The sequence below is a fragment of the Podarcis erhardii genome (assembly GCF_964252035.2).
Source record: "Podarcis erhardii genome assembly, chromosome: 12".
Taxonomy (NCBI): Eukaryota; Metazoa; Chordata; class Lepidosauria; order Squamata; family Lacertidae; genus Podarcis; species Podarcis erhardii.
This window is the reverse complement of record NC_138513.1, coordinates 20887552-20909973: the sequence shown is the minus strand read 5'-3', so window position 1 is coordinate 20909973 and position 22422 is coordinate 20887552. Positions and strand designations below refer to the sequence as shown.

The following is a 22422-nucleotide window of genomic DNA, read 5'->3' as shown; positions in this document are numbered from 1 at the left end:
CCCCGCCGCTCCCCGTCATGCACCGCGCGCCCGGAAGCGTCGGCGACTGAGGAGAACCAAGCGGACAGAGGGAGCGCGAGGAAGAGGAGGAGGAGGGGGGGAGTGGGGGGCGGAGCCTAAGCCGCCGCGGGGCCTCGCTCCGTCAGTCGCTGCGCTGAGGCGTCTGTGGCTGTTTGTTGTTTTCCGCCCAGGAGGGGCGGCAGGGAAGCTCGCCTCGCTCAGCCGCCGCCGCCGCCGCCGGTCTCCCCCCGCGCCGCCCTGGGAAGATGCCGCTCTTCACCAGCAACCCCTTCGACCAGGATGTGGGTGAGTCAGGAAGGAGGCCCGGGCAGTCAGTCGCCTCAGTCTGGGCCCGACCCACAGATTCCCCCTCGCCAGCCCTTCCTTCGCTCCTCCGTCCTGGGTGCGACCCCCTCCCCATCTCCCCTCGGGGGTCGACCCGCCTCCCACCTGCCTTTCTTTTCTCCCTGCACGAGGGTCCCGCCTCGCCTTTGTCAAGTTCCCTTTCCCATATGTCAGGCAGGGTGGGGCTTAGCTCTTGAAAGGCGCGTCATGTGTCTTTCCATCGCCTTTATTTCCATCTTTCAAAGCTGTTTAAGAGAGGACAAGGGGTCTCTTCCCCACCCCACCACGACACACTTCTTTATTTTCCAGATTATTATTTTTTAAAAAATTAAGGTTAAAATCCGCCCCAGAGCTCAGGAAATGTGTAGGTTGGTTCTCCCTTTTATCGCTGCAGCACATCTTAGGAGGTAGCTTAAGTTGCCAGAGTGTGACTTGCCCAAAGATAAGTACAGTGGCACTTCGGGTTACAGACACTTCAGGTTATAAACGCTTCAGGTTACGGACTCTGCTAACCCAGAAATAGTACCTCGGGTTAAGAACTTTGCTTCAGGATGAAAACAGAAATCGCGTGGTGGCAGCAGGAGGCCCCATTAGCTAAAGTGGTGCTTCAGGTTAAGAACAGTTTCAGGTTAAGAACGGACCTCCAGAACAAATTAAGTTCTTAACCCGAGGTACCACTGTACATTCACAAGTTATGTGTTCTTTCTTTAAGTTAGTTACACTTGGTAGCTCTCAGCCCTTTCTATCTCCTCTTCTCCCACTAAAGTAATTCCTCATTGAGTGCCTATCCAGTAACTTTTTGTTGTTGGGACTGCTTCAGAATTCCTGTAATAAGATGGATGTGATTTTTAGATAGGTTGCATACACATCATACATTTAAAGCCCTGACACCCTTCCTGGGAGAGGGGAGAATCCTGGGAACTGCAGTTTGCTTCATGCACAGGTGCAGTTCTCAGCATCCTCAACAAACTATGGTTCCCAAGGTCCACCAAAGGGGAAGTAATGGGCTTTTAACTGTGTGCGGCTTCCAGTTCTAGTGGTTTGCCAGATGGTATTTGCTGTTGTAAACTGTTTTGTAGAAGGTCTTGTGGGTTATAAAATCCTTACCACCTGATTAAAATTACTTGTCATGGATAGGGTTGGCTATGCACTTGGAAGTTACAGCCATCTGTGACCTACCAGTGTGTATACTGTATATATATGGCCAGCTCCCTTTCCCACATACACACATACACAGGATCATTGTATATTATGGTCTGTATGGTACATTCATAATCTTTCCTACAGTATCTTCATTGTAGGAATTGTTTAAAATGAGCCACTCACTCTGAATTGTTACCCATTCATATTTGGCTTATCTCTAAAATATATATTCTTTCTGGTGAGAGAAAGAGGAACTAAAAGTCAAAAGGCTTGGGGTAGATAGGGTCAATACTACACAGAACTTAACACTAATGACATTAATATGTTGGAAGCAGCTATATAATATGTAGAGAGGTAGCAGCTTTTGCAGTCATAGTTTAATGACAAGAGCTTTAGCAAGATTGTTGTCAGTTGTAAGCTGGAATTCATTCAGCTCATGACTGGCTGACTTCAGTATTTATGTAGAGTCATCAGTGATTCATAAAAACATGTGGATATTTGTCACAAGACCACACCTGTTAATGTGGGATAGTCTGAGGGGAGCTGAAACAAAGTATGAATGCAAAATGCAGCTTTTGTATTATGTCTTCAGATGCAGAAATCCAGGGGAAACGGTTGTTTCAGAAGAGACTGAGCATAGAATGTCCAGCAAATAAGAACTTCCTTGTTCTGTCACACCAAAGAGGGGCCACTGGATAGCTGAGCACACAGTCTTATTCAGATGTTATTTTTGTATCAAGATTTCCCTGGGGAAAGATTGGGAACAGACGAGTTCATATAGTAACTTTCCTGCCTGTCCTGCACTTTCCTCCCACAGGGGAAGATTAATGTGCCAGCATCAGGGGAGCTCCTGTGTTAAAAGAACTGGAATGTTAAGGTTCAAATGTTTGTTTCTCCCACAGTACAGAGAAGCAGGGAGAGGGAGTGAATATGTTTGCACACGCCTTAAGACCTTCCAGTTTCACAATATGTGTCAAAGGGATGTCCAGATAGGCCCAAGAAGTGGTCAGCCAGATGCTGCTGCGAACCTCAGAAATGAGGTGTGATGGATGTAATGGCTGATTCATCATGGATTGCAATGAATGATTGTGTACTACCATAAAATGCATTGGATTTGTTTAGTGTTTCTGGTGTAGCTCACTAATGAAGTTGTCCAGCACTCTAGTAATGTTTGAATTGAAGGTAGAATAAACTGATGACATGTAAAAACATAATGTTTGTTTTTATCAGAGCTTACACGGTGCTTCATTGAATTCCTTCTCTCCCTCTGTCCCACACTGTGTAGTGCTGTATGGATGAACTGCAGTGAGTCCAAGCAAAGCATTGGGCCTACAAGCTTTGATCCATATCACTTTTCAGAGATTTGTTTCCCTTTCAGAGAATTTTTGCTTGTTCTGTTACACATGCTAGAAAACACAGTTTACTAGTAAGTTTCTAAAACAAGCCAGCTTCAAACCATTGGTTGCAAAGGTGACTTGTGTAATTAACCTGTCAGCATTCCTTGTTCAAACAACGTGACAAGCCAACATTCTTTGAAAAGGATACTTCATTTCCACCATAGTTTTTAACATTACTTTGCGAGCACAGTCACTGAACTCAAAAAGCTAACTACAGCACTGTCAAAACTTGGGTTGCAACTGAATACACACACATTTGTGTGTGTTCTAGTAAACATGGTGGGCCTTACTTTTGAGTAAACATTCATAGTAAAAGGCTGCATCTTGCATTAATAGTAAGTATTTAATTTTGTTTGGGAAGCAACACTGCAGATTCTATTCCTGAGAATGAATTTCATGGAGGAGCTAGAAGAGAAGGCATGTAGCTTCAATATGACTATCTTTTTCTTTCTTGAAATAGCATTGTGGTGGCCGTGCGGTAGCCATTGCTTTCTTACCAAAGAAAGTTGCTGTTTGCGAACTGGGCTAAACCAGGAAATCTGATCAGTGAAAAAAATGCAGTTGTTTAGGTTAGAAGAGGGCAGAAAGTAGATCAGGATTTGCAATAGATTGTCAAGGATTCCTTACTTGGTTGTTAATTGCAACAACAAAATGACTTTCCCACCTATATTAGGCTGCTGGAATAAGGAAAGTTGACTGGGATTGGGTTTTCATATGAAAGGACTGGGAGTTCAGTTCTGGTAGTGAAAATAAAGTTCAAAGCCCAAAAGGTATTCAGAAATGCACCCTGTTATTTAATTATCACTGTATATATTTTGCATGTGGTACTGGTAGATCCTTGTGTGGAAGTAAAACAAACAAAGTAGGTCCAACAGGCCTAAAGTCTTCCCACCTCTAGTTTAGATCACAAGCCTGTGGGCAGAGTTTGATCCTTTTTAATGTAATTATTTTAATTAAATAAAATAAAGCCACAAATTAATTTAGTGCTGCTTTGAATAATGTGTTGGTGTTACCATAGTATACAGCATTTATTATTTTTTAAATTACTAATACCAGGGATTATAGAAATAATGCAGTATTACATATTTTTAGTTATACCACCATTGGGCTTCTGGCCTTTTTTGGTGTTCAAGCACTTCAGGCCTGTGATGGCAGTCAAATGCTATTAAACCCACAAGGCTCACATGCCTTATTCCTGGGTCCTTGAATGCTATCTTACATTTTTTTTTAAATGTATAGGTTTTAACTTGCAGTTAGAATACGTAAGGTGGCTTTTTATTGCAAGGATTTATTTTGTTACAGGTTTGTTTATTGTGGACAGCTGGTGCTTGACCTAATTACTGTTGGATATGTATTAGTGTTGGTAGACAGGACAGTGCTTTGTTCTTCCTCTCCTACTAGAGGAGTGAGCCAGTCTGGGCTGATAGCAGTATTAGCATCTTGCAGGTTTACTATAGTCTGGAAACTTTCAAAGGCAGAGATGCTGTTTTCTGTCATTAGTCCTGGTTGAGGGAGGTAAGCATTTTTGTTTAGTGAGTATTTACTTTAACTTAAATGGCGATAATGTCTGTCTGTGGGCAAGCCATGATATTTAGATGCAAAAGCTGTACAGTGGTACCTCAGGCTGAGTACTTAATTCGTTCCGGAGGTCCATACTTAACCTGAAACTGTTCTTAACCTGAAGCACCACTTTAGCTAATGGGGCCTCCTGCTGCCGCCGCACCGCCAGAGCCCGATTTCTGTTCTTATCCTGAACCAAAGTTCTTAACCTGAAGCACTATTTCTAGGTTAGCGGAGTGTGTAACCTGAAGCGTATGTAACCCGAGGTACCACTGTCTTGGATATTAAAGTTATCGAAGACCCTAGCACATAGTACAAAATGGTTTAGTTTAATACCGTAATTCCTGTACTAATAATTATTTATTTAAAATATTTTTAACTTTGTTGTGTGTGAAATATTATATTGAAAGATTAAGCAAAAGAATGGTAAGCTTGTGAAAGATACATGAGAATGAAAGCATGTGCCCAACTGCCATAGTGCTGAATTGCTGGTTTCCTGGCAGAGCAGGATGTGCAGAACAGTCTCAGCTGCCTCAGCAGACTTTCAAGGGAAGGAACAGTAATGATAAGAAAGCAGTCTAATTCAACCCAGCCCCTGCCAAAACCCCACATGTCTCTTGTGCCTATAATACTGTTGAGTCTGCTCTATATCTTGGAAATAAGGCAGGCTACAAACTGAAATACATTCTTCAGATTATCAGTCTTGGAAGTTCGAACAAGTCATAAGACAGCTTTCTGGCTTGTCTTCTTCCCAGATCTTTTTTTTGGTGGGGTGGATGGAGGTGTAGTTTAATTTTTAGTAGAGATGTAGCTTCATCTGGCTGTGTGCTAGTAGGAGGGAATTGGTTTGGAAAGGAAAATATTATGTGTGTGCATAGCTGTCAACCAGAGGTTTCTTGAAGAACCAGAGCCATATAAGACTGTGTCCAAGATTGTTTGGAAAGCATTCTAGCCAGCTGACATTACAAAAAAATAAATCTGTCAATGAATTCATAAAAATAGTCTTGCTCATTGCAGAAGCAGCACTAACATTATACTGATGCCAGATCTTTGATTTCTTTGTAGAAAGACATGAACATTTGAGTTTATTATGCAAATCAAACCTTTACATTAGCTATTATCACCTTAATTCTGTTTTTAATGCATATTTAGGATTGTATATTGGGTATATAACAAACTTAGGTTTTACAACTTAATGCTACCCCAGGACATACAGCAAATGGTAGTTTCATTCCACTTGTAGCTAGGTGGGATGCCATAGCATATGTATTGCAGAACACCTGAGGAATCTTTAAGGGCTTAAGTTCATTATGTACAGCCAAGTGTTGTGACTTGGAGAAAAACTGTTTTCTCCCCCCCCCCCTAGAACTGTATGTATTTAGAATTGAATTAGCAAACTGGCCAGCTAACGATAGCACGGGATTATCCAATCAGTTATAAAATGTTGAAACAGCTTGGAGTAGTGATGCTACTGAATTTCAGAAACAGGAATGAAACCGTGAACTGAAGGTTTTGCTACAGCCTCTGGGACCGATTCCATTCCCCCATTGCAGGACTGATATGAAAGATGATTGATTTGTCATTCTCCTTCCCCTTTCTCCAAACATATCCTTAGGAAAGAGAATGACAGTATGGAGGACTCCTGGAAGTAGAGAGTTTCAAGCCTTGCCTAAGGCCTCCAATGCTGAAAGCTGCTCCCCATTGGTGTCCCTGCTTGTAAGGCAGTGATGGAGACCCCTTAATTAAGATGTTGATGACTTCTTAATTCTCATAAGCCTGAGCCAGAAATGGTGGGAGTCCCAACATCTGGAGGGCCACAGGTCCTTCAACTCTGTTGTAAAGGTTAGATCTAGAAAGAAGGAAGGGCTGGTAGCAGCAGAGGTATTACACAGTGGGTGGTGAGGTGGTAAATCCCAATCTGAATTGGCCTGTTCTAACTTGTTTCAGATCTTCCTAGCCCCACCTTTGGGTCTGACTATAAGTCAGAGGAATGGTGTTTTTGAGCTACATTTCAAGGCAAAGTTCAAGCAAGTACATGATAGTGTAGGTGATTATTATTGGCTTGCAGGATCTGCTGGAGCGGCTGCAGCAGAAATGTGTTGACTTGACAAACCAATGTGCTAATGTCTTGAGTAATGAGATGCTGCTATTGAACATGTTCACACCCTCAGAACTACAAGTGTGCTATGTTTTCTTCAGAGTTCATATATTGCTTTGTTTCATCCTGAATTTTATACAATGCTACATTAGGGCTGCATCTAGGAATGTGTCAACATAATTCAGAGTAGGATGACCATATTCGTTTTGATGCATTTCTATTTAGAGTTGATACTGAAGTTTCACTTACTTGATAAAGTTCACTCCAAGCATTTTTGTGTCACTTAGAAAAAGCAACTAGTGAAATGAATACTGCTGAAGACTGGGGGCTCATCTTAGATATTTGTGATAAAGTTGGACAGTCACGAACTGGGTAAGTATACATTTCTTGTTTGAAACACTTCGTTATTTTATTTGGAAGAAGCATAAATAAAACTAGATAAGATCAAACTGCATAACACCTGTGGGAAAACTAGAAAACTAAATGTGTTAATGCCAAGTTATGTACACTGCATTCATAGCCCTAGAATTTTTGAAAGGCACTGGAAATTTGGAGAGTGCTTTCAGCAGAATTGCTTATGTGATTAATGCATGTGATTAAAAAAAATAGTATTTTCTAAAAAGTTTCATTAGAGACTTTATGTTGTGTTTTGCAGTATTTGTGTAATGCACTGCTGAAATCAGTTTGATATTGAAAGCTTGTTTCATCACCTTTTTTGGGCAGAAATTAAGCGCCCTCTTCTTGAATCTTCTTTCTGAAATGATCAAGCAGTCTACCATTAATTTTTCCTCTGAGTTATCTAAATACTGTCACCTGTTGAATAAAGTGTTTCTTTTAAAAATAATTTCTCATACCATTTAAAAGCACTTTAGAAAGAGAGCTTAGAGCACACACCTCATCTTAGCAGAACCATTTGGCTGATTGATGTAATTTATCAACTCATTTTCCTCTCCCCTGTACCAATGTGTCATAGTATCGGCATGTGTAAGAGTGTAGTGCGCTTTACAACTTGGTTCTGAAACTTATTTGCAGTTCTGTATTGTAGGAGTTTTTAAACAAAATATTTGGGATGTAACTCAAACCCATCATTACTGACATGATTAAATTACCCTAAATTAATTCTAAGTCTAGTGTCTGCATTATTCAAAGAAACAAATGCTGAAAATGAAGATTGATTTGCCTAATTCCTCCCTTAAAATGCTGTGCTACTGTCTCCCTATATGGAATTTTAGTGAGAATATTACTTATGATCTGTCTAATTTCCCTTCAGCCAATAATTGTCAACTTTTTCTTATCTGCAAGTGCTCTGTGGACTTAGTTCTACTTAATTCACTTAAACTTGAGCAATTTGAATCAATCTGGGAGTTGGGGGAGAAGGACAGATGTTGATATGAGAATTATCCTTTAGCTTACAGATTGGACAGATGGCAAACAGATCCCTTCAAATCTTGTCACTCCATGAATCAACTTTGCCTTACAGCATGAGAGTTTATTTCATTTAATATATTGTTAGGTTGCCTTTTAGGGTCAAATGCAAGGCAGCTTCAAACATATAAATATAGCCATCTGAGACTCCGGTTGATAATTTGATAAACTCTTTAAATATAAGGCCTTGAATGTCATATTATTTTTATAACTGAACTCAACAGGTTTGCTGACTGCAAGAAAATGAAATATGTGCTGCTTATGGAATAGAGCATATATTTTAATTAAAGTATCACCATAAATGCTAGTTTTTAGTGCTACGTTAACAGATTGTGATTATAAACTGCTGGTCTATGCCCTAATAAACTGATTGATTGATTGATTGATTGATTGTGGTTATATTGATAAGTATTTTAAGTTTTGTTGAAGTTTTCCCTATTTATTTGCATATGAGTTCATAAATGTAATTTATTCATTTTCCTCCTAATTATTTTGATAGAAAACTTGATAGCAGCTGCTTCTTGGAATAAGACAAGTTCACAGTTTTGTACAGAGTGAAGTGACCATGCTATGTCACAGCATTTTCTATAATTAGTAGTGTTAAGTATGAAGCAGTGGTTTGTAAAACAGACACCACCAAATATAGATTACTGAAAGCTGCAGTGTAACTTAAACTACAGCTTCCTTTATGTGGCTGGGTATCAGTGCTTTATGTTAAAATGAAATCAGGAATACACTCCCCCCCCCCAAAAAAAGCTGCAAACATTTTTTAAAAAAGTGATCTCATAAAGATAGAAATCTAAATGTTAGCTGCTATTTGTTTCATTAGTCAATATTGTGTGAAACAGCTAAATTTCCTCACTGGAGTCTTTTGAAAAAGCAGATTCTATTATGTAGTGAAGATGGGCTACATTTACTCTCCTGTTTCTCACTAAAACATGGCATGTATAATTGCAACTCCATACTTCAAGAAATACAGTATCTATTTCCTTCATATACAAAATATCTCTTGGTAGCAGTTAGTTACACTCTGACAGTAATGCAGTCTGTTAGCTTCTGGTCTTCTACAGTGACTTTTGTCTTCTCATACTTTCTCAGATGCTGAAACGTCTGTAAATAGGCTGCTGTCTGGGATGGCTAGAACATTGGCATTTGTACCTAACCTCTGAATCTTAAGTTTATCCATCCTTCTGTTTGAGTTGTTTGTCATTCAACCCCTTTGCTGTAGATGTTGGGCCAGTAAATGACTGATCTCTTGCTATTTTTCAGTTAGGTTGTGCACTATGTGTGCTGAGAAACTCCAGATTCTAGCAAATCGTCCCAAGTTCTACAGGGAGCTAACTTTGATACAGAATTGAACTGTTTATCTTGCCTAGAGAAAATTGAAGGAAAATTGTTATGGAAAGTCACGCTACAAAAATTCCCTGGACTGAGATGCCATAGGTGGATATACATAGGATAGAAGTACACCAATTTTGGCTTAGTGCATTGAACCAGTCATTATTTGTGGTCTCCAGCAACCAAGACTAGCTACTTGCCGTTGCCTTTTTCACTGGGTTAATCTTGTGTCAGGAAGCGGAAAAATCTCATTGAGAGAAATGAGTACTGTATTTTCTTTGCACAGTTTTTTTCCCCCCTTGAGAAAGGGGATCATTGCATTGAGGGTGTGCCACAGGGACTCTTGCCACTGAAAAACAGGCAAATTATGTTATGGAGTGTCTCAGTCATTTTCAAACACATTTTCCTTAGCTGCTAGCTTGTAAGAGAGGGTTTGCTACCTCCCAAGTAGCTGAATCAGAAGCTTGCTCTTACTCTCTTGTTGTGTGTGTCCATCCCTTTCATTGTAATGCATATTGTTGTTTATGCCAGTATATTTAAAAAACTGCTTATCTTATTTATCAGGCCTAGGGACTGTCTTCGGTCTATTATGAAGAGAGTGAACCACAAGGATCCCCATGTTGCTATGCAAGCGCTGACCGTACGTGGCCTTTGGAAAAAAAACTTTGCTTAATTTTCATGTTCTACTATAAAATACTTTAGTTCTAATCTCTCTCTCTCTCTCTCTAGCTTTTAGGAGCATGTGTCTCAAACTGCGGTAAAATATTTCATTTAGAAGTATGTTCAAGAGATTTTGCTAGTGAAGTAAGCAACGTGCTAAATAAGGTATTCTATTTTGAGTCTTTTCAATTTGGTTATGTCAAGTTAAATGATTCCTGAAGTGGGGTAAAATACATTTGGACAATGGAGTCATATACATATGGATGAAATGAGGGATAGTCTTGTAAGTCTGTTGTTACAAAAACAAGAAAATTTATGGCTTGTGCCATAAATTTGTTAAGCTTTTAAATTACCACAGGGCTCTTGCTTGTGACTTTAGAGTGGTTTCTGAGATAAAGTTGTTAATCTATAACACTTCCTCTGCCTCAAGATAATCAGAAGATCCTTCTTTCTTCTGATTTAACTTCTTGTTGTCAAATGCTGGCCCAAACTAGTGTTAGGTGGGTTTGGGTGATCTCCCAGAGACAGAATCTCATACTTGTCAGGACATCTCTCTTTCCTCTTTTCATCTGAATACAGTGCTTAGACGGCTGCGGATTAAGACTAAGAGGACTCTCAGATTTTAGGGAAGCAGGCCACACCTATGGCTTGGGAAATCTGAGCCATTCTAGAGCTAGTTTGTTCTGTAAATAAATGGGAAGACTTTTGAACATCCTGAAAGCTGCTAACTTAAATACATATCCCAGTATTGATTTCACATGGTGGCTCTATTTATATTTTAAAGGAGTGCTTAATGATTTGAGGTGGGGGATAAATTTTAAACTGGTTTGGGGTTGATATGAACAAACATAGCAAAACAATTTGTGCTTCTTTTTGAGGGTTATAGTAAACAGCACTGAAATCAGTATGAAAAGTTAGTCATTATAAGTTACATCAAACTGATTTAAGTGGGACCCAAGTGCAGTTAACATGGACTAGTGCAGTTAACATGGACTAGTTTTGTTGCTATGGCTCTGGAAATGGTTTTTTGCTAATTGATTTTTTTGAGGGTTTTTTCAATTTTATATGTTCAGATTTTATTACATTATTTTTATACTTGTATTTTATTTACCTCATTCAGTGGGCATAGTCCAGAATGGCTGCTTATAAATAAATGACTGCTTACAAATAAATATATTTGTAAACTATATTAGCATTATCCTTTTTACAGGGTCATCCAAAAGTCTGTGAAAAATTGAAAGCACTCATGGTGGAATGGACAGACGAATTCAAGAATGATCCCCAGCTTAGTCTGATATCTGCAATGATAAAGAACCTTAAGGAACAGGGTGTTATGTTTCCAGTTATTGGTTCACAGGTAAAGTGCTAATTTGCAAAAACTGTAGTTAATGTGAGATGTAATACTAAGAAGGTCTACGAATTATCAGTCTGCTGTTTTGCTTCCTGAATATAGCTGTTGTTGATTCTTTCCCATGTCACTGTTCATAAAAATGAACACCAAGTCATTGTTCTCAGTGAAGCATCTCTTTTTCATTTTAAAACTTTCGTCTTCTGATGCAGACCCTTACAATGCTAGATCAACTTGATGGCCATGCAGAAGTTAGAGAAGAAGGTCCAAACACTTTTGTGTGCCAAAATGGTGTTGCTAGATTACAGCCTTAATTTACATGAGTGAAGATGAGAGCTTTGGTATGTCAAAGGCTTTCACTGAAATAAGTTTGAGCTCATTAATTTAATATATGGGTGGGCAACATGATTCTGAAAGTGCATATAGTCTCAATTTTTGAGTGGTGGAAATGTCATCCCTACCCGTCATTATGAAGAACATCCACGTGGCTTCCAAGTTCATATCCTTTGTAATTGTTTAAATTGTTATCTGAAAATGGCTCAAGCCTACATCTTGGAAGGCAATAATGATGCACGCTACTAGTCCATGTTTTCTTGCTTATTTTCATGGCAAGGGGATGTGTTTGTAAAGCAGTGGTAGGCAATTTGTAGCCTTCCAATGTCGTTGGCCTGCAATTCCCATCAACCCCATTCAGTATATCCAATGGTAGGGGAGTTGTAGTCTGGCAGTATCTGGGGGACTACAGCTTAAAATAAGTAAATCAGTTTGTTTGCTTGCTTGCTTGCTTGCTTGCCAAATAATTGAATTCAGCCAAGGGCTGAATATAAAATATAATTCACAATATAAAAACAAAGAAATAGATAACAGACAAAACAGGACCCCCCCCTCTAAGTTTAAAAGGCCATAGATTGTTTAATTAGCCACAGACCTGGGAGAAGAGGAATGTGGAATAATAATAATAATACCCTGTCCACTCTGGGCGGCTTCCAGCAGAATATAAAAACATAATAAAATATCAAACATTGAAAACTTCCTGACACAGGGCAGCCTTCAGATGTCTAAAACTTGTGTAGTAAGCTTCTCCATGATTGCCCCCCTCCACTTCTTCACTGATCAGAGATTGCAGCATCTGGGAGCAATGTGTCCAAGGAGAGAAGTAAAAGGGCCATAGAAAAGGCTGTTGAACCAGATGGGGAACCCACAAGCCAGAGGTTCCCCATTCCCTGTCCTAATACCACCTTGCTAATTTAACAGACCATTCACAAAATGTTCTATGACCTGTCGAGAAAATACTGTAACAGTAATTTACCCATGATTTCTAGTTGCCAATTCAGATGTAACATGAGATGAGTTACATGGCTCATTTTGAGGAAGGTTTTTCATTTGCGTGCGCTGATGCAACCACTAACCATTACTGCGAGGTGAACTCTTAAAAGGTCAGCTTCCCCCGCCCCTTCCTCAAAAGAAGCTGATTTTTTTTACTAATATATTTCTGATATGGCCACAAATGCTGGATTTAATATATTGCATTGAATTTTCAAATAACATCTACCCTCTTTGCTCCTGTAAGGCTGCAGAACAAGCGAAAGCAAGCCCAGCTCTAGTAGCCAAAGATCCTGGGATAGTAGCCAACAAGAAGGAGGAAGAGGATCTAGCTAAAGGTTGGTTATTGCTTGATCAGAATCTTCAGATGATCACAGCTCATGATTGGGGCTCCAGATTTCAACTCCTCTCCCCATGGGCTGGATCCACATACTGTGAATAGAACAGTATCATTCTGATAGAGACGGAAGAGGGAGGTATTATGGCAGATTCCCCCTGCCCTTTGCAGCTTTCAGCATCCCCTCAATGCTGTTCCATAGGCTTCCCTCGTGTGAATAAATTCAGAGAGAAATCCTTATTTTGTTTTGCTTACACTTAAGTTGGATTTATTACTTTTTTCCAGCTATTGAATTGTCACTTAAGGAACAAAGACAACAACAAACGCCTCTTTCCACTCTTTATCCAAGCACCTCAAGCCTCTTAACTAATCACAAGCATGAGGGCCGAAAGGTTCGGGCTATTTATGACTTTGAAGCTGCCGAAGATAATGAACTAACATTTAAAGCTGGAGAACTTATCACTGTACTTGATGACAGGTAAATCTGCTGGAGTCCACAAATCACATTTGCACAGTAGATATTTGGGGCAGGCAGACTCGTGAAGCTGCAATTCACAGTTGACACACTTGCAAGCTCCATTTACTAGCGCTTCTATTTTGTCAACCGTACAGGATTGTGATATAAATCTTGAAGCCCTTTTTGCATGCTTACTTCCAAAGAGACCCAGGAGTTTTAGATCTTAACTTCATTGGATTGGATCGAGAGTATGTTGTCATTCCTATAAAAGTGGATCCTGTCTTGTCTTTCTTTCCATACTGTAATGAACCAGAAGAAAAATCAAAGGCCCAAATGGTTGCTAGAATAATGAAAGGGCCTCTTGAAATTTGCCCTTCAGGGTGGATAGAGATGGAATTGGCCTAATGTTTTTGACCATTGAACTCTTCCTCTCACATGCATAGACTTGTAGAGTTGGAAGAGACCATGAAGATCATCTAGTTCAACCTCCTGCAATGCAGGAATCCTTTTGGCCAACGTGGGGCTCGAACCCACAACCCTGAGATTATGAGGCTCACGTTTTCCAATCTTTCATGTCTAATTCTTTTATTTCTAACCTATAGTGATCCAAACTGGTGGAAAGGTGAAACACATCAAGGGACAGGATTATTTCCTTCTAATTTTGTAACTGCTGATCTTACTGCTGAACCAGAAATGAGTGAGTAATGTAATGTTCACACAGAAAAGTGCAGTGGTTTTAGCACATTAAAGCTTAATACATCAAATGCAAGTCCCTGTTTTACACCCCCCTCTACATAGATTATATCATTTTATAAACAGTCTTAATAGTTATTTCTTGAATTGTTAGCTTTATTATTTGAGAGGAACTTTTCATAATTTTGTCCTCTTAGAATAATTTATAATTTCATTATTTAGCCCTCTCAGAAGGACTAGTTATGTGAGAGTTCTGAAGCTAACTCATGTAATAGAAAGCTCGATTCCCGCCTCTGCGTATTTTCTAATATTGTTACAAATGCAGATAGGCAAAGAGGATGCCGTTTGTCTCGAAGAGAATACCCTGGGTTATGCTAGATATGGCCTATTCCCTTCACTGATCCCTTGATGCAGGGGGAAATGAAGTATCAAAGAAAAGTATTCTGTAATTTTTTTAGTGTGGGAATCTCTGATCGTATTTGCCATCTTGCAAAGTCAGACAGGTTTTGTAAAAGGCTCCTCCTTCCACCATTCACTTAATCTTATTACATTAGCATTCTATCCCCAAGAGCCAGTCCAAAGGCAAGTTAGGGTTGTATTCAGTGTAAGTTTAACTCTGGGTAGACCCACAGAAATTATTATTCGCAACAAACTTAAGGCCAGTAATTTCATTGGGTCTGCTGTGAGTAGGACTTAGTTGTCTACAACCCTTGGTTTAGAATGCCTAGATATCCAAAACATGAGTCCTTCCTAGTCTGAGTATAATATGAATAAAACATGAATGTCTAAACTTATGTGACGATGACCCATTTTATCTTCAATCTTATTTTCCCCTATTGGCTTTACTGGTGTGTGTGTTAGGTGGGTACTTCTACTTTCCTTTGTTTAATTCTAAATGTGCGTTGAGGCAGTACTGCATGTAATTTCAATATTGTACATCTGTACATGAAATACGTTTTTGAAAACGATCCCCTCATTCTTCTTTTTTTCCATTTGGAAGATTCCAGTTATTGAAAACTTCAATATTAGCATAACGGTGAAGAGACTTGAGTTACAACTCACTGGCCTGAATCTTAAATCTGCCATGCCCTAGTTGGTTAACCCAGCACACTCCCTCTGAGCCTATCTCCCCATCTGCAATGCAGGAGATAGCAATAGCGATTTAAACTTACAAGACTGTTATGACAATTATAAGAATGCATGTGAAGTGCTACAAATACTTGAAAGTACCTTGCAAATGTTAAGATGGTGATGATAATTTGTTAAAAAACACAGAAACATATAAACAAATATCTATAGACTAGAATCTGGATCCTGAGTGACTGCTGCACTCATGCACAGAGGTCCCATTTATTATACTCCCAAAGTCACACCCACCCAAGGTTTGAGGTCCTTTCAGAGTGGCACCATAAGAGGTGACTGTCAGAAATAAATGTTGTTCTTGCCACCATGTGTGAACAGTGTTTTCCACTTGCTGGTGGTGATGCAGGATCTTTTCCACAGAATCATATTGAGACCAAATACCTTTATGTCATGAACTATAAACAAAATAGTTTATAAACTATAAACAAAATAGGGACGCAGGTGGCGCTGTGGGTTAAACCACAGAGCCTAGGACTTGCCGATCAGAAGGTTGCCAGTTCGAATCTCCCCGAGACGGGGAGAGCTCCCGTTGCTCGGTCCCTGCTCCTGCCCACCTAGCAGTTCGAAAGCACGTCAAAGTGCAAGTAGATAAATAGGTACCGGTCTGGCAGGAAGGTAAACGGCATTTCCATGCGCTGCTCTGGTTCGCCAGAAGCGGCTTAGTCATGCTGGCCACATGACCCGGAAGCTGTACGCCAGCTCCCTCGGCCAATAATGCGAGATGAGCACCGCAACCCCAGAGTTGGCCACGACTGGACCTAATGGTCAGGCGTCCCTTTACCCTTTACCTTATAAATAAAATGCCTCGATTACATTTTTTTCCTCAGTCTAAAACTTTGTGTTTCTGTTCAGTATTCTGTCAACTTATATTTCCGCAGTGAAAACCGAGAAGAAAACCGTGCAATTTAGTGATGAAGTTCAAGTTGAAACAATTGAACCGGAGCCTGAACCAGTTTATATTGATGAAGTAAGTACAAAAATGTAGACCAACAAGGGGTATATGATAATATTTATAAAACTTTTCAGTTTGAGACTTGGAAGCACTTTTTTCAACTTACACAAATACTAATGCTTTCCTTCATTTTTAAAATGTGATTAGATTATTATAATAACTTCAAATATTTTTATTTTGAAGCAGAATATAATGGCTTTCTTGTGTCTCCCCATCTTTGCGCTTCACTTTCTGTTTTAATTTAAAGAAGTAGTCCACACTACTGTCTGGACTTCCTTAAACTGTCTTGTTCTGACTTCTCCTGTATTCAGTAACCAGTTCTCCTGAATTGTGTTCAGCATTAGTCATACTTGCAGTGGACCCATTGAAATGGATGTCATGGCGAACATTTCCATGGGTGCATTCTGAGTAGAACTTAGTTTGACACAGACACACCCTTTATTAGAAATACTAAACACACTTATTTCTGAACAATTCCCATTGAATGGCAAGATTTACTTCAGGTAAACCTTTGTAGTGTTGCACAGGTGAAGTACAAAAAAGGGAAGATTATGAATCTTAAAGGTCCAGTGTGTTACTTTTCTGCATAAATATTTTTGAAAAAAGAAAGGAAAACACCTATATCTTGAACTCTGTTGAAACATTTCTTAGCAGAGACCACCAAATATTGCATGCTGAATACCTGATACTGGTTTTTATCACGGTGTTCCGTTGTGCCAGAAGCGGTTTAGTCATGCTGGCCACAGGACACAGAAAGCTGTCTATGGACAAACGCCAGTTCCTTCGGCCTGACAGCAAGATGAGCGCCACAACCCCATAGTCGCCTTTGACTGGACTTAATCATCCAGGGGTCCTTTACCTTTACCTTTTTTTTTTAATAGTGTTTCTGTATTGTTTTATTAAATGAGGCCCAGCTTACTCTCATAGTGTATTCATATCAAATTATTGTCTTTTGTGAAGTGTTTGCCTTCTGGATTATCAGCTTGAATGGCTGTGTTCTGTTTTGTGTATTTTCTATTTTTATTTTCTTATTTTTGTATCCTGCCTCTCTTTTGTCATGGAAGCCAAGTTGGTTCCCACATTTGGTCACCCATCTAGGCATTGGCCAGACCCAGATCTACTTAGTTTCAGCAAGGTAGTGGCTTCATGTGTCTTCAGATCATATCCTGGGATATTTCTGCCAGGGGAAAAAAATCCTTGTCACATTCATAAATATTTGCAGTTGCACCACTAGGTGGCAGTGATGCTCGTACTGTATGAGTAACATTAACTACTGGCATTCCATTTCAGAAATTCTTATAGAGTGACAGTTGAAAACAGCTTATGCGTTTGAAGGATATAGACGCTGTGAACTTCTTGCACAGTGTGTTGTGCATGTGGGTGTATTATTATTTACTTGTATATCAAAAGACTTGCATATAAAAAGTTGCTAATAACCATGTTAGTAGATGTGCAGTTTCCAGAGAATGTTATTTCTATTGTATTCCAGTTAACTAATCAATTTAAAATATTTAGAAAAGTCTCCACTTAATTGACTCATTTATTTATTATTGTACGAACTTACAAAAAACGTGGATGAGAGGCAGCATCTTTGAAGAGGGAATGCTTCTTGCAGCATTTTTAAAATAAAGTGTTTTTCCCCCTTCAGAACTATAATGCTATGCAGTTTAGTATAATTTTAGATTATTTGTTTGGGTGACTACAGTACAGTATATGCATTATAAAAATTTTAGTTTAAAACTTCCACCAGGTGTGCATTAAGGCAAGGCTGTTCATAGAAGGGACATCCTTATTGTTAAGACCTTGAGAGGAAAACATGACTATTGTCAAACCTGCTTGTAGAATGTATTGTCCGTGCTGGCACTGTTTCTCTCATAGAACGACAGAACGTTAACAGCTAATAAACGGTGCATGTAATGTTTTTATTAGAACTATTGTAACACTTCAACTGTGCCCGTAGAAAAATGCAAATAGTTTCTCATGCTGAAGTGGACCCTGGACTTAATATTTCCGATTCAGCAGCCACCCACATGCTACATGCCAGACAACTTTTAGAATTAAAAGTTTCTGATCTTTTGAAAGCACTTTCTGATATGTCACGGAGGTCTGCTGCTGTTGTTGTTTTTTTTAATGCTGTTGGTTGTGCTGAAGTCATTGCGTGTGCTCAAGTTGCTGGGAGTGCCTAAAGTAATTCTTTGAAACATAAATTTTGGACTGCTCATAGATCTGAACCCAAATAAATAATGTGTGTGTCCTATTCTAGGATAAAATGGACCAACTGTTGCAGATGCTGCAAAGTGCAGATCCAGGTGATGATCAGCCAGACCTCCCAGAGCTGATCCACCTTGAAAGTAAGCTTTCTTTCCCCCTGTTCTGTCCTCATAGTCACAAACAAGTTCCCACCTAAGGACTACAGGATGCTAACTTCATCATTTCTCTAAAATATTTCCATGATTATCTCAAGTCATCTTGTTTGTTTTGTGGAAAGTCTTCTCTTTTAGTATAACTTTTTCTTAGCTAGCTTGATGTTCATTATTAATTTTTTTTTTGAGATTTATAGTTTTTCTATTTTCATTGTGTTTCTAGCAATGTGCCATCAAATGGGACCTCTCATTGATGAAAAGCTAGAAGATATTGACAGGTAAGAACAGATATCAAGAGAGAAACACCTGATATTGCAAAGCAGCAATTGTTTTGTTTTAACCACTTATGTGTCCTACTTCTGAACTTCGTAAGCTACTCTTGAATCCTTTTTGGATTAACAATGGGATAAAAAACCCTTTAAATTAAATAAATAAGTTTAAAATGAGATGGGTTTATCTTTAGAGATAGGGTAGCTATTTCAAAACAGAAGGTCTTGTGCATTTTCAGTAATGACAGCTAATGCAGCTTTTTAAAGTTATGGACCAGACATTTGACTAGTATTTGTACATAGACAACTTTCTTTATATCCTGTACTAATTCTTCATGGTAAGGATCACAATTCTCTGTCTCCAACCCCCCGTCCCCCCCCCAAAAAATTGTGGTCATTTTCTCATAGTAGGAGGTATGGATGGCTTCCCTGGCAGCTATCTGTTAGTTATCTTTGAGTGTCTGTGTAGTACTTTAGGGCAGGCATTCAATTCTCTGTCTTACCTCCTTTCATGAAGTCTCCATACCTGGTTCCCTTGCATAAATTGAAACATCCGCTGTCTCTGTGTAGCACTTCGGTTCTTTAGGAGGTTGGAGGAAGAGGATGGAAGTTCCCTTAGTTGCTGCTGTCAAAAAGCATGAGAGCACTCTTTCTCTTTTAAAGACTCTGACTGCAACTTTACCCTTCCTCCATTTGCAGTAAAATGATGCCTCTTTCAGTGGATAAGTCAAGGTTGGGGAGCCTGTGGCCATCCCAATGTTGGGCTACAGTTCCCATCATCCCTGATCATTAGCTAGACTGTCTGGGGCTGATGGGAGTTGTATTCCAAAAGGATCTGGAGGTCCAGCCACCCTATGATAAACTATAAAGCTAGTATCTGTTTTGTGTAAAATAATGTTCATTGATATTGAAATGTTTCATTCAGGAAACATTCTGAGCTGTCAGAGCTCAATGTGAAAGTGATGGAGGCACTCTCATTATATACCAAGTTGATGAATGAGGATCCAATGTATTCAATGTACTCAAAACTACAAAACCAACAGTATTATATGGCTCAGTCCGGTGTTTCTGGCTCTCAGGTATGTATTTGGAGGCTGTAAAGATCTGAGGTAGATAATTGTGTTGTGGCATTGTTCCAAGAAACTGGTGGATAATGCATAATTCAAGTGATAAAGCCAGTTACGTATAGTTGAACCCTTCAACATTAACATTTATAAATTAGTAACTTGTGAGGCCTATAACTTGTGAGGGCTCCTGCACCCAAATATAATGAGGTTATATTATTTAACAGATTTCACAAAACATCATTTACTATGCCTCCCAATTCATTGTATATGATCAAGAGACACAAGAAACTGCAACTTCCATGCATTCTGGGAGGAACTGATCCAGGCTTCTGGAGTTTGTAGGGGTGGGGTTAAGCCAGTGGTGTGGGGGTGCTCACAATTGGGGGTGGGACAGAGTCATTAGCTAGCACTGTTTACATAAACTAGCCTTTAAAGCGGTGACTATTAAGATGGTTTCAAATCCTGTTTTTATGGCTTTAAGTGGAACAAAATAATAAGCGTCAGTTGACATTAGCTTATTCCTGTGTTTATCTCTTCCCAATGTGTGTGTTTAGGTTTATCCAGGACAACCTCAAAGCAATGCATATTTGGTGGCAGGAAATGCCCAAATGGGTCATGTTCAAGCCTACAGTCTTCCATCAGAGCAGCTACCACCTCTGAATCAAGGCACAATTACTCCAGCAGCAAGCTCTGGATTACCTAGTCAGCCAGTTCAGACATCTTACACAAAGTAATTGTGAAACTTCAAATATCCAAAACTTGCATGTAATGTTAGCTAGAAATGCTTAAGGGAAATAATAATTGACAACTTGATCACTAAAGCTATCTTTGTGACACCTGCAGTATGTTTGGATTGGACATTCTGTATCAGGTTACAGAAACCTCTGCTTTCCTTAGGTTTGCAAAACAGGCTCAAGGCATGCAGTAGGGTGGGGAGACCTGTTTGTTTTTTAAGATGAAGGATCCAATTTCCATTTTTTTGTTTTGTTTCGTACCTCTTTTCAGTCTACTTACTCTTTTTCCCCCCTCTCACCCTTACCTCTAGCACAATGGTTGGTTCTGTTCCAGGAAGCACATATTCTAGCCAAGCTTCAGTCTACAGCCCACCCCCAACTGCTGCTACTGCTGATGTTGCTGCTTACCAGAATTCTGGAACTATATCTCAGGTGCCAAACTATAACTTAGTCGCCTCATCCCTGCCGCAGCCACCAGGCAGCCAACCACCACCACCACAACAACAACAACCTCCATCATCACAACAAAACACTTATTCCCAGAAGGCACTACTATAGGATAGAGGACTTCTGATTCCTAATCTACTCTAACCTCTGCTGACGGCAGTTTACAATGTTATGAGTTTATTCCTTTAATATCTTAAACGTGGGTTATCCTCGGCTTAATAGGAATCTTTCTTGGTGAACAAGTATAATGATTCTATTTGCACTGACTTTTTAGGATTATTATTTTTTTAGTTTGCAAAGGAATTAAAATACTTAGAGGACATTTAATTCCTTTAAAAATGCCTAAAATTGGTACAAGGTTATTTATGTCTGCTGAAACTGGCTAGTTTGTGACGAGTCAACTTGGCAAACTGTTGTGGCATATATGTTTATGTACATATAGTGTGTTTGTGTTAGTGGCCGTTTTGAATTACTATGGTGATCATGTGAATATATAACACAGTGTTAAAATAATTTACTGTTTTATTAATCATGAACAGATGGAACATGTTCATGGATTTTATAAGGATGTTTGTTCAGAGTGTAGGAGAAGGCTCTAACCTGCATATCACAAATACTTACTGGCTATGGATATGCTCTTGAAACTGAATTGCCTAGTTTTTTCATTAATTGTACATTGAATGTGAGTGTTTCCTTCCTTCCTGTAGCCTTTGGGTGCTACTAGATGACACTGTCTACCAAAGTAAGGGGTCTAGAACTTCAGACACTCTGCATTCAGAAAAGATTCTGCTTTTATGAATAATGGTTTCAAAATAATAACTTGCAAGCTGCTAAACATATGGGACCATGAAACACATCTGAATCATTTTATCTTTTATTGTTTAAATTATGTAACTTACATTTTCATGCTAGTTTTGTGTCACCTGAATGCTGAATAGTTATATTCTGTGTACGTTGGTGGAGATCACACCAAAGACAGAGAGGGGGCACTTTGGATGTGAGTGAGTGGCATTTTTAAACTGGAACAAGAAGAAACACTACATTTATTAAAGTCTTGTTAAGGACTGCCATAATTGTCAGATTGTTTCGTTATGTGTATGGTGTTAAAATATTGGTAACCTTTTTATCCTTCATAGTCTCTGTGTAGTTCCAGAGTATGTCTACTGCACCTAATGCAGATCATCTCCCAACTACATCCAGAAGTTCTAGCCATGGAAATGGTGTTTATGCCCTCTGTTTTCATGGGGAGACTTCTGATTAACTGTTCGTGCCTTGAGCGGTGGAGCAAGCTTAGTTCTCTCTTCGCAGCAGCTTGGGGAACAT

General features: G+C 39.3%; 1 protein-coding gene across 1 annotated transcript; it reads left to right on the top strand.

The window, feature by feature from the left end:
• Nucleotides 1-79: 79 nt before the first annotated feature.
• On the top strand, nt 80-22172 carry STAM (signal transducing adaptor molecule). Its single transcript, XM_081882160.1, has 14 exons — nt 80-306; nt 6831-6915; nt 9871-9946; nt 10036-10131; nt 11177-11323; nt 12885-12975; nt 13260-13452; nt 14034-14128; nt 16146-16234; nt 18483-18570; nt 18806-18860; nt 19777-19930; nt 20473-20648; nt 20964-22172. The coding sequence occupies exons 1-14, from the start codon at nt 267-269 to the stop codon at nt 21208-21210; spliced, it is 1632 nt and encodes a 543-aa protein (XP_081738286.1). The 5' UTR covers nt 80-266; the 3' UTR covers nt 21211-22172.
• Nucleotides 22173-22422: the final 250 nt, after the last annotated feature.

Bases quoted from the DNA above. Each gene is read 5' to 3' on its own strand.
- STAM (XM_081882160.1), top strand. From the start codon at position 267: ATGCCGCTCTTCACCAGCAACCCCTTCGACCAGGATGTGG. The intron at 16,235-18,482 runs GTAAGTACAAAA...GTCCTATTCTAG, and splicing joins AACCAGTTTATATTGATGAA to GATAAAATGGACCAACTGTT. The intron at 19,931-20,472 runs GTATGTATTTGG...GTGTGTGTTTAG, and splicing joins CCGGTGTTTCTGGCTCTCAG to GTTTATCCAGGACAACCTCA.